This window comes from Puma concolor, chromosome C2 (assembly GCF_028749965.1).
Source record: "Puma concolor isolate L17-30 chromosome C2, mPumCon1.1.hap2, whole genome shotgun sequence".
In the NCBI taxonomy this organism is placed as follows: domain Eukaryota; kingdom Metazoa; phylum Chordata; class Mammalia; order Carnivora; family Felidae; genus Puma; species Puma concolor.
The window spans coordinates 90,491,075-90,503,294 of NC_141675.1; the positions used below are offsets into that span (position 1 = coordinate 90,491,075).

General features: G+C 47.4%; 1 protein-coding gene across 6 annotated transcripts in view; it reads left to right on the forward strand.

Annotated features, from left to right (window-relative positions):
• MYLK (myosin light chain kinase) overlaps positions 1–12,220 on the forward strand; it is a 281,125-nt gene that overhangs the window by 87,880 nt on the left and 181,025 nt on the right. For 2 of the 6 annotated variants that reach the window (XM_086675225.1, XM_086675226.1), the window contains exon 1: positions 6,327–6,507. The exons of 3 other annotated variants lie outside the window; for them this stretch is intronic. In XM_086675225.1, coding sequence (XP_086531351.1) covers positions 6,478–6,507 — 30 coding nt within the window. In that variant the 5' untranslated portion in view covers positions 6,327–6,477. Of the gene's footprint in view, positions 1–6,326; positions 6,508–6,819; positions 6,842–12,220 lie in introns of those variants that run through there. One more of the 6 variants, XM_086675229.1, reaches the window with a different exon arrangement.

Consider the following 12,220-nt stretch of genomic DNA (forward strand, 5'->3'; position numbering starts at 1 on the left):
TAGATACTTGAAGTCACTTCTAATCTCTTTAGAGTCCTACAAAACAGGTTTACAGACAGAGAAATTGAGGTTTAGAGAGATTAAGTAAATTGCCCAAGGTCATTTAGCTACTAAGTGGCAGAGGCAGGTTCAAGTCCGGGCATTTTTGTCTGACTACAGGTCCTGTGATGACCTGTGATGAGACCCCTCACTGGAGTCCATTGGCTGGCTGTCACTACCTAGCTTGCTCTTAAACTGCCCATCTGTTGTTACCCGTGTCTTAGGACTGGTGGTTATGGCAGCTGTGTTTTTGATTCAGTGTCTGAATTGGTCCTTTCTGTCTAGCTGAGGCAGCCGGCCTAAAAACTGTGTGGGGAAAACCCCACTGGAATTAGCACACTCCCTCCTCTGGCGTGTTGGAGACACCCAGCCTTGGCTCCCTCCTCATTCTGCTTCCCTCGCACCTGCCCTCTGGTCTCCATGCTAGTCAAGGGTGGCAGGAGCACTAGAAATCCCTAACAGTTTGCCAGGCCTTTGGCTTCAGCCAGAGGAGACACGATGTGTTGGTGGGAGTAATTGGAAAACAGCTGTACACTCGAATTTAGCGTTGGGGCCCATGGGAGCTGACGCATCAGGTTGGCTCATGCCTCATTTTCCTATGCTGTGTCACAAGGGAGAGAATTTGCAAGAGAAGTGTCCCCAGGCCTCTAAGTAAGGAAAGCTTGCATGAAGCACGCACATGCTAGAACCAGATGCACTGCGCTGGGCCCCAGGAGGTCCAGCAGGGGCTGTGGACAGCCTGTGGCTAGAGATGAGCTTCAAACCCTGCCCTGGTTCTTATCAGCATGCCACATCTCCGCAGCCCCTCCTGCTGGTGGGGCTTCCTGCTGCTGCCCTTGTCCTTGGAAGACACTGTTCTAGCCCAATGCCTGAGGCTCTCACACCAAAAGGCGGGACTCCCACAAAGTGGCCCTCCTCATTCTGTCTCCTCAGATCCGTCTGTCCTCAAATCAGCCTGACGTTAGTCCAACCACAGAGCTATTTTCCCAGGAGAAACAGGCCTGGGGATGCTGGCAGCTCCCCTAAACTGTGAGGAGAGGAGCAGGGACTGCGTTCAGCAGCCAGGCCTGGGCAGGCTATGCTCACCCTCATGTATATCTGTGTTCTTAGAATCTACAGGCCCTCCCAGCACAGCGTCCTCTAGGCCTGTCCCTTCAGATCTCTGTCACACCGCAGCTCCCTGCAGAAAGCAGAGAGGTAACGTGTGCTTTAGGCTGACTCAGAAAGAAGGGGTGGGGCATGCCAGTCTGGAGCTCGATCAGCTGTTCAGAGCCCCCTCTAGGGCAAGGAGTGGTTAGCAACATCATGAGGCTTACTTCCTTCCTGGGCCTTCTTTTTCAGAGCTTTTCTGGACTTCTCTGAAGATCAGGAGAGGAGGCGGGGGGCACACTCATGGCGCAGTGTGATGACCTCTCCTTTACTCCCTCCCCCTCTCCTTTCTAGATCTTCCTTCATCCCTCTGACACTAAGTTACTAAACGTTGGCTGAACTGGGGCAGGAGAGTGAGAGAAGAATAAAGCAATAGAAAGAAAAGTAATATGTTTCATTTACTTTATAAGTGAATGAAAATACTCTCCCCCATTGATTTTGCTGTTAATATATGCCACTCTAAGGGACTAAATGAGGTAAGTCATCTTAAGCACTCCAGTAGTACTCTTGACACATAGTAAGTGCTCACTAAATAGTAGCTATTATTGGTTCTCTCTTTTTCTCCTCTCCTCCCCACCTGGGGTTTCCTCCCAGCTTTTTCAACCCCAGTTTCTTTCTGGACAGACCTCATAAAACCAGAGGCTCAACTTGGGAGCTGGCCAGAGGCCAGCAGAGCTGGAATAACCATAGAGTGCCCATTCTTAGCACTGGCCCAGTCTCTGTCCTCATGGCAGTGCTGATGTCTCATAGGTGTGCCTTGATGACTGGTGTGCCTGCCTGATTCAGCTGTCCAGCCTGTGAGGCCCTGTGTGGTGGGCTGGGAACAGAAGCTTCTTTCTTCCTCTCCTGGTGTCCTGCATCATGTTCCTGCTCCGGGCTTGGCTCCCTCTGCAGTACCTTTTCCCACCTGTCCAGGTGCCCCGTGGAGGGCTGGCAGCAGTCCAGAAGACACAGGTGCACTAGGGCAGGAAGTGTCCAGAGAGGCCCATCAGGCCACACAGAGAGAGGACCACAGGGAGAGAAGGGAAGTGACTTTCTTAAGATGCTGGTTAAGGTGCAGCCACAGTGAGAACCAGAGTTGCTGACTGCCTCTTTGGTGCCGTTTTACCCTCCAGTGATGCCTCCTGGTTTCTCCTGTGGCCCCTTCCATGGCCGAGGCTGCTTCTATCCTCCGAGCTTCTGAAAGAAATCTTAAAACAACAATGATGTTAACCACAGCAGCTGCCATGGATTGAGCACTTCTTCTCTGCCAGAGACGGGGCTCGGGCTGCTTTTCAAACACACTGCCGATCCCCACGGCAGCCCTGCAGAGAATGGGGTCTTAGTAGGAGCCCTGTTTTACAGATAAGTAAACTAAGACTTTCAGAGGTTTTCGCTTGCCTCGAGGCCACACAGTTTAGCGGTGGTGAATGCAACATCTGACTGTAGAGCGCTCTGTTTTCCTCTGTGGGGCGTCCTAGGGACAGAAGCCTGTGCCTGTTCCCTGAGGTGATTCTCTGGGCTCCCATGGTCTTAGGGTGATAGGGCTGCCTCTACATGAGCATCACAACTCTCATCTCTTTAGGAAACTGGGCACAATTGGTATGGCTTAACAGAATGGAGGGAGGAGGCATGGTGTTTGAGAAGGGGGTGGTTGGATCAAAACACTTGTGACCCCAGACTTACTTTTGTAGCAATAATACCTGATAATGGAATGAACACACATTGGGATTGTTGCTAGATTGTGACAGAAATGTGTCTTTTGCTAATTTAGTTATGATCAGGGTCTCTGGTTCTGGCTTTGATATATTTTTTGTTTTGCATGTGACTTCTATTGCAAAAAGTTTCTCTCAGCCTGTTCTCATTAAATCCCAAATTAAGCAAGAATCCCAACAGGAAGAGAACAGCTCCAGGAGACCAGGCCTCGCTCGTTCACACTGTGTATGTGGTTGGGTGTGTTTATTTGATTTGATCTGTGTGTGTGCGTGTGTGTGTGTGCGTGTGTGTGTGTGTCCCCTTTTAAGAAAATTTAAAAATAACTTTCTGCCAAAGATGTGGGCACTCAGAGTAGTGTTGCTGAGCCGACATCCTCCTCCCGCCCGTGGTCTGCTGCTCTGCTGATGTGGCCAGGCTGACGTGGGCAGCTCATCTGCCTGTGGACACCCAGCCCTCCTTTAATGTGCTTTTCAAGAGGAAAGACCCAGGAAGCCCAAGGGAGGGGACAGACTGCCTGATGGCTCAGGGAAGAACTCCACTATGGGGGACACAGTGGGCTGGCTTTGAGTAATCTCCCTTGGGAAGCTGAGGACCTGGATCCAAGTCGCCTGGAAGTGCCGGCAGGAAACTCAGAAGGTCTATCCAAGGCAGGACATCATCATGCCTGTTTCACACACTGGAAGACTGAGAAGCAGAGTAGGAAAGATACACGAGTTACATGCCTGGTTTAAAGCCAGATTAGCACCCATGTGTCTGGAACCAAGTACCTGTGGGCTCCAGAGGGTAGATTTTTTTTTTTATTGTTGTGATCTGTTCACCCATTTCTTTTCCTACATCCTCTCTGTAATGTTCTCGAGATTCCATGCAATAAAGTTAAGTGCTGTCATAGCTTGGAGGAGATTTTTTAAATTCTTTTTTAGCTCAAATTTCTATTCATTCATATATTCCACAGGTATTTATTGAGAATGTATCATGTGCTCATTAATATTGTAGGCACTGGGGACGTGGTAGTTAGTGAATCACAGGGGGCCTGTGAGCCGGTGGAGTTTGTGTTCTAGTGGGGGAGACAGATGTTAGTCCTGTACATGCACAACTACGTGACTGTCAACTATGGTCTGTGGGACAAAGAGGACATAAGGGATTTGATGCATGCTGCTAATGCTAACATGGGGCCCGGCCTAATCATGGGGCCAGAGATCTGTGTCCAGTGTTTCCAATCAGCCCTTTTGCACTTGGGCAGTTGTTTTGATTTTGCTTTCGAGCCTCAGTACTGGAATTTAACAGTTGTTCTTTTAAGTTTCCTCTCAAGCTCTGGTCCATTTTGCTGACTTTTCAGGGCTGTATTTAACAGCCAGCATGTCAGCTGTTCCTACTTGCTTAGTGTAACCCACAGGACTGATGGACACGCCTCCCATGTTTTTGTCCATACCATTGTCCTTGGTTCTGTCCAGTTCAAAATGAGTTTCCATTCTTGTTGCCACCACCAGAGACCTCCATCTAAGACTTAGAACCAGATTCACTCTGTTCCTCAGTGGTGAACAGCATTGTGTTTTGGATTTATTTCTTCCTTTATTAGCCATAAAGTATTAAGATATTTGCCATGTCTTCCAGAGGTCTGGGGTTTATTTATATTCAGTCTTGGCCAAGGACTTAATTGACTTAAGGGTGTTCTCTTCATCAGTATCTGTCTCTACTTCAAATCTCTCTGGGGCACATTTGTTCAACCATTGTCTTTGGAAGAAAAGGTAGAATCAAATTAGATATTGTTTCACCATCTTCCCACCCATTCTTCAAAGCCACAGTCTACTATTCCTGTAAAACCACTTTTCCCTTTCCAGTTGTGCATTTTTAGGAGGGTAGACATGAGAGCACATGGTGATGGGCAGAACAAGGGGCTGGGTTAAAGCAACAGTTCTCAAAGTGTGCCCGCGGGGGATCTTTGGGATCCCCAAGACTCCTTCAGGGGCCCAGAGGTCCAAGTCATCTTTGTAATAAGATGGCATTTGCCTTTTTCACCCTCTTTCTCTCTCAAGTGGAGTTTTCCAGCAGCTTCAAATACTGTGATATCATAGAGGCTGGATGTGGAAGCAGATATGAAAATCTAGTGCTGTCTTCTGTTAGCCAGACATTAAAGAAATTTGCAAAAATGAACAATTCTTCTTACTAAACTTTTATTTTGGAAAATAATTTATTTTTTTTTTTTTAATTTTTTAATGTTTATTTATTTTTGAAGGAGAGAGAGACAGAGCATGAGCAGGGGAGGGGCAGAGAGAGAGAGGGAGACACAGAATCTGAAGTAGGCTCCAGGCTCTGAGCTGTCAGCACAGAGCCTGATGTGGGGTGTCGAACTCACCAACCATGAGATCATGACCTGAGCTGAAGTCGGATGCCCAACTGACTGAACCACCCAGGCGCCCCAATATATTATTTCTTTTAAAAGTGTTATTTATGTTAACATATAATGGGCTTCTTTTGATGTTTTGAATGAATTAGTATTTATTAGTTTTGATTTTGAATGCTGTAAACACTGTCAACAATAACTCATAAACAAAAGCTCTTTGGGAACCTCACTAAGTTTTAGGAGCATAAAGGGGCTCTGAGACCAAAGAGTTTGAGAACTGCTGAGCTAGAGGGTAAGGGGTCACCTAAGTGTTACAGGAATCCCAGTTACTCAAGGATCGGACAGGGCCCAATGGAAAAGCTTAAAGTCACGTCATTGCTGATTGAGACATCTGCAGTTTGTCCCATGGCGTGAGTTGCATAGGATGAGAGATCCCTTTGGAACTATGGAAATCCTCTCCCCTGGAGGAGAAGGACTGGGCGCGGCATCACCTTGCTACCATGTATTAGAGGCATGCACCAAGGACCAGTCCTGCAGCTCCACAGGGGTCAGGATGCACCCTGCTAGGTCCTGTGCACGACTTGAACCCTTGGAGTCTGGCTCACATCTCAGCCCAGATTCCTTAAGATAATTGCAGCACGGGGTTCCCCATCCATCTGTTCCCTGGGCTTGCCTCTCACTACAGGGACTGTATGCAGGGCTTCTCTAGCTCAAGGAGTAAAGAACTGGTCTCAGGAGGCACATGTCTCACGAGTCCTGTGTGCTAATCCCATGCCAGATGTGCCAAGGGGTGAATGACAGTCCAGGCAGGTTGTGGATCTGGACAGTCCAGGCAGGTTGTGGATCGCCCCTCCGAGGGCTCAGCTCTCTGCTTGACAGCCTCCCCCCTTCCCTCCACACTGAGATTGGAATCGGCAGCTCTGAATGAGTAAAAACCTGTGAGCTTCCTCTCCTGGACTCCCTGGGACTCCACTGAGAGCCTCTACAGCTGGCGGCCAGGGGTTTCAAAGGTCACCCCAGCTGGGTGGATTAGAACAACAGATCTCCCTGACTGAGCGGAGTTGGCTGCCCCGGCGGAAGGCAAGTTGCAACATCTGCGAGCAGAGTCAGGCACACGCCCCTTAGCTTTTCAGTCTAGCCCTGGGCTCCACAGCGTCCCTGGCTCTCCGTCACCGTCTTCCTTCTCAGACGGACCTTGGACAGGAATCTCTGCAGTCCACTGGTAAAGCGTGGCTGCCCATGCGGCCCGACGCATGGGAGAGCTGCCCGGGGAAGAGGCCACGGTAAGGCATGTCAGTTCTCTGGTGTATGGCCCTGCCCCACCGCTTGCTTCTGTGGGTCACAGCAAGTCCACCTGGCACAGCCTGCAGCCAAGGAGAAGCTCACTCTGGTATTAGAAGCGATTAGGGAATTGGTCAGGATTTGAGTGCACAGCAGAGAGAAGATTAAGGTTTGGGGGGGCAGGGGGGGGTGGTGGAGGAAAGCTGTCGTTGCCTGGGGCCCTTGCACCTGGGTGGTTTGCTGCCTCCACTGCGTGCCAGGACTGGAGGGCGGGTTCACGGCCGGCTGCCAGGCTTCCAGTGCACAGCCTGCTGGGAGCCTGGCCCTATAGGGAAGGTATGGTATTTCCAGGATGCCTTGCTGCTAGCTCAGGTGCCTAGAGACCACAGGCATTTAAAATGTATGTACTTTGGGTAGAGAAGAGGACAGCTGGTTTCTCTAAACTTGTTCTGCTGTATCACTTGGTCCCTAATTTGTAAACTTTTCTTCAGAGTCTTTTTGCCTCAGAGTTCACTCTCTTTGGGCCATAGTTGAAAATGTTCTTTTCTGGGTTCAAGAGACAATTTAGAGTGCTTTTGATCAAATTAAAGTCAAGTTAACTTAGTGCTGCTTTGGATGATTAATTATGTTACTTGTAAAAACCTTATTTGGAGGTGAGCTTTGGCCCGAGCATTGGGGGGGGCGGGGGGCTGTTCTAGCTCTCTTTGACCCCCCTCCTCCATTTTTTTCTCTTCTTAATTCTCTGTCCTTTGATCTGCATTTAACTGGTATTGAACGAATCTCTGAGCTGGGGTGTGTTTCCAGCAATTGAGCACTGCGTGCCAGTAGAGAAATTATTGCAGAGTTAGCCAGCTCCTCTGGTATTCTCAACTGGAACATGGTCATCAGGCTGCAAGAGAGATTAGGAGGAATAAGAATGGTATGGTTTGATTTATTATTATTATGATTATTATTATGATTATTATTATCATTTTAAAGGTTTTTTTTAAGTAATCTCTATACCCAACGGGGGGCTTGAACTCACAACCCCGAGATCAAGAGTCTCATGCTCCACTGACTGAGCCTGCCAGGCACCCTTGATTTATGATTATTTTTTGATAGAACATTCCAAATATGTCAGTAACCATTACTTCTCAATGTAGACAGATTCTGTTTATGCTGCTGATGGCAGTGGGTGGGGTGATGGGCTGAGCGAAGCTGTTTGGTGTGTCTGGCCAGCCTGGGACTGGACTCTGGTCCTGCTCGCCTAATAGTTAAGTAACCACCCCACCCCCTACCACCACCTTATGGGGGACTGGATGTCTCCTGGCTATATTGACTTGCCTGTTCCTTTTCTAACCATGAAGCCAGACCTCCCCTACATATAGATGACTTTTATCCTCTGTGCTCTTGGAGCCAAGCACTTTCCCAGTGATGATAGCATCCAGGGCCTTCAGGAGATTTAGAGGGATCTCAGAAGATCTTGGTTCAGGACAGTTTGTAGAGAGGGTCCTGAGCCTGATGTCACCACTCTTCGTTTCCAGCTGCCCAGAAAGCATAAGGGGGACAGTCTTGTGTCTTCCAAAGCCAGACCTAAGAGCAGAAGGGGAGGCACATTCCCTGTCCCCTGTCCTCTGTGTGGTTCCTAAGCTTCTGCTACTACATCTCCCTTTACTGGGGACAGTAGGAAACATCTTGTCTGGGTCATGGGGCCCTCTAGGAGGCCTGCAGGGTATGACTGAGGTCAGACTTGGGTTTGGTTTCTACCTCTTAGCTCTATGACCTTGGACAAGCTTTATTGGCTTTCTGAGCTTGCCTCCTCCTTTGTGAAAGGAGCATAGTCAGAACTGCCTTGTAAGACCATGGGGACTGCCCGTTCTGTGGCAGTGTTGGAACAGACGTGACGCTGCTGAGGGAGGCTGCGGTGGTCCTGGAGCCCTCCTTCCCTGCCTCCTCACAGAGTGCTGCCATCTACTTCCTACTACTGGTCACAGTAATCCTGCTCAGATACTTTTGCCCTGAAGGTCACTGGGCTGGCCTGGGCTCCTTGCTGTTCTCAGTGGAGAGGGTTGATGTCCTGCAGGGTCGGGAGAGTGGTTTCCCTTTGGGACCTGGATGATGGCAATGTTGATCAGCTACCACTGATTGAACCCCTTTCATGCTGTTCTGTGTGTTTTATATGTGCTCTCACTCAAATCCCATCCTCCCTGTGACACTCTGAGGCTGATGTTATCACAGCCATTTTACAGAAAAGGAAACTGAGGCCGAGAGACTTGAAGTACCTTACAGTTCACAGCTGGAAAGTAACAGTGCCCCTGGATTTGTGGCAGGGTCTGATCCTCATGAAACCTATGCCCTCCCCTACCACCTCCCCGTGCTGGCAACAGAGTGTATCTGTCCCCTCCTCAGTGGTATCAGAGGAGGGCACAGCGAGCAGTGTCCCCTCTAGGGGATGGTCCTAGGTAGCTGTGCAGGACTTAAGAACCCCATTCCTTCCCTACCACCGTGTTACCACACTTGCCACACACATGTCATTGTTCATTGCTGTATCCCAAGCACCTCACTTGGCACATGGTTGGTGTTCAAGAGATATATTTTACTTGACTGAATGAATATATCCTGACTTTTGCCATTAAAATATCACAACTACTTTGAAATTGTTGTGTGAACATATACAAACACGATGATATAAATATGGCAAAATGTTCTTTGTTGAATCTACATGATGGGTATTTGAGGTACTCGTGTTCTCATTCTTTCAACTTTTGTGTATGTTTGAAATTTTCCATAGTAAAACTTACTTTGAGTTTAAAATTCCTATATCATTCAATTCCTATCGTTATCTTCCTTGTAAATATACACTCACATAACCCCCTGATATTCCACTGTGTTTAACCAGTTCCCCCTGCTGAATATTTAACTGGGTCTTTCTTTCTATTTCTACTCCACAGGATAATTTTTCTATTTCTTCTGCTATAAATAATGTGATTAGCCTTCTTAGATATAAATTTTGTGCTGCGTCTCTGATTCTTGCCTAATAATACATTTTCTAAATGGAGGCTTTCTGGGAGGAGAGATAGACTTTTTTTTTTTTTTTTTTTTTTTTTTTTTTTCCAGAATCTCTCTGCCAAATTGCTTTCTGGAGAGATCACACCAATTTACATTCCCCCCAGGAGGGTGTGAGTGAAACACCTTACCACAGTCTTCCCGGCACTTCATGTTATCTTGTTTTTTAAATGCCTGTTTGGTCAGTTTTTGAAAAAGAAGATAGGTTGTTCTTAATTTGCGCTCTTGCATTCTTACTGAGACCAGGCAGTATCCATTTGTTCAGTGGTCATTCGGTGTCTTCAGTGAGCCACCCACATCATAGCCTCTGCCCATTTATCTGCTGGGCTGTTTTCTTCTCAGATGTAAAGTATTCCAGTCCTTTGTTTTCATTGCAAACACTTGTTCCCAGACTATTATCCATCTTCTAATGTTGTTGATGGTATGTTTTTTGTTTGTTTGTTTTTAATTTAAATTCAAGTCAGTTAATGTACAGTATAGTCTTGCCTTCAGGAGTAGAACCCAGTGATTCATCTCTTATGTATGACACTCAGTGCTCATCCTGAAAAGTGCCCTCCTTAATGCCCGTCACCCATTTAACCCATCCTCCCACCAACTTCCCCTCCAGCAACACTCAGTTTATTCTCTGTACTTAAGAATCTCTTATGGTTTGCCTCCCTCTCTTTTTTTAATCTTATTTTTCCTTCCCTTCCCCTATGTTCATCTGTTGAGGTTCTCAAATTCCACGTATGAGTGAAATCATATATCTGTCTTTCTCTGTTTCGCTTAGCATACTACACTATAGTTCCATCCATGTTGTTGCAAACGGCAAGATTTCATTGTTTTTCATTGCTGAGTAATATTCCATTGTATGTATAAACCACACCTTCTTTATCCATTTATCAGTTGCTGGACATTTGTTTGACATGCAGAAAAATCTTAATTTTATATGTGATATGCTAACGGCTGTCTGCTTTTTCACTTGTTACCCCAACCTCAGACCCTCTTTCCACCAGCCAACTGACTGCTTACAGGAGGCAAGAGAGCCAGTGGTTAAGAGTAGGAGCCCTGGCACCAGACTCCTGGGTTCAAATGCCAGTTCTGGCCCCTACTAAACGCCATGACCTTGGGCAAATTTCTTAATCTCATTGTGCCTCAGTTTCTAATCTATAAAATGGGGATGATAAGATTATCTGCCTCATAGTGTTGTGAGGAGCAAATGAGTTGTTATTTAAAAGTGCTTAGCATAGTTCCTGATAGATAGTGCTACATAAGTTTTGCTTCTACTGTTATCTACTGCCGTGAGCCTGTGAATCTTACCATTTGGAAAGGATTTTGTTTGCAAAGTTAATACCTTTTCAGCAAAAGAGAAAGCTAAGTTTGTCAAGCAGGGGATGTGCCCTGTCACAAACAAACCTGAGTCTTTGTTACTTTAACTTGAGCTTCAGAAGACACATGCGTATTTTATTGTTAGATGTTGTTAAACTTACACCAACTAATTACATGCCCCAGATACCACTGTTCCATGGCAAGTAAGACGTGGTCCCCAACCTTGAGTTGTTCCAGCCTGGTGAGGCTCCCACCTGGACTTGGAACCTTGAGCAGGGATACTTAAGACATTATTCCACCTGGTGCCCGTGGGTATCCAGTGACTTTGGGGTCTGACCGCCCAGCTTCTTCTCAGCTGCTGCTTGTTCTCCCAGCCTTGTCCTCCAGTCTTTTCTGTGCATTTGGGGAACTCCTCCTCCCCCATCTTTCCCACAAATCCCTTCTCTACTTATGAGAACCCCTGAGTCTCTTTCTGTTGCTTCCCACCAAGATCTGAGATTCACACCTGTTACCAATTCCACTAAGGAAGTTCCTTTGTTCCTGCTAACATGCCAGTCCCCATCTACATCCTGTCCTGTCCCACCTGGGCCCTGTGCCAGGAGCTGGGAGCCTGAGGTATTCTTGCCAGTGATGCCATCATTTTGCTTTGTCTCTTTGGGCTAGTGACTTACCCTCTCTGGGCTCAGTTATAAACAGAAGAATTTGCCTGAATAATCTTAGAATGTTCCCTTCCCTAATGTTCTGTGACCTTCGAGGCTTTCCACAATCTAGTCCCTAGATGTGGGATGTCCTCCCTAGATGTGCTTCCTTCTCTCCATTCATCTGTTCACTTTCACCTCACTTCACCTCGGCCGGGATTCTTGCTGTTTTAACCCCAACTCTTTCCTTTCTGGGAATATGGATCCTGTTTTTCTTTAGCCTGTGAACTCTCATAGTTCACGCAAAAGCAGCTTTTACTTTCTGCCATGAGTGCCTGATGTACTTGTTGATCCTGAAGGGCCAATGACTATTAACTACTGATTTTAGATGTCAGTTGTAGAAATGCTGAGATCAGCTGGTCTCTCCATTCTTATCCTACCTGCCCCTTTCCTAGAAGTTCTCCATTGGGTTCTGAGGAGGCCAGCATGTGGTCCTGGTGCTGGTGTCTGGGCCAGGCTGGGACTTACCCTGGCAGCCTTGCGTGTGGAGCACACAGAGCTTCTCATTCCCAGAGAGGAGCTCTAACAGACCCTGATGTAACGGGGTGCCTGTTCCCCACAGAACCCACGACACAGGGGCCCCACCAGCACACTGGGAATGCTCGCCACGCATAGGGATGAGGGCCTATACTTTGTCTCATCTGACGTGGTCTTCCTTCCTGTT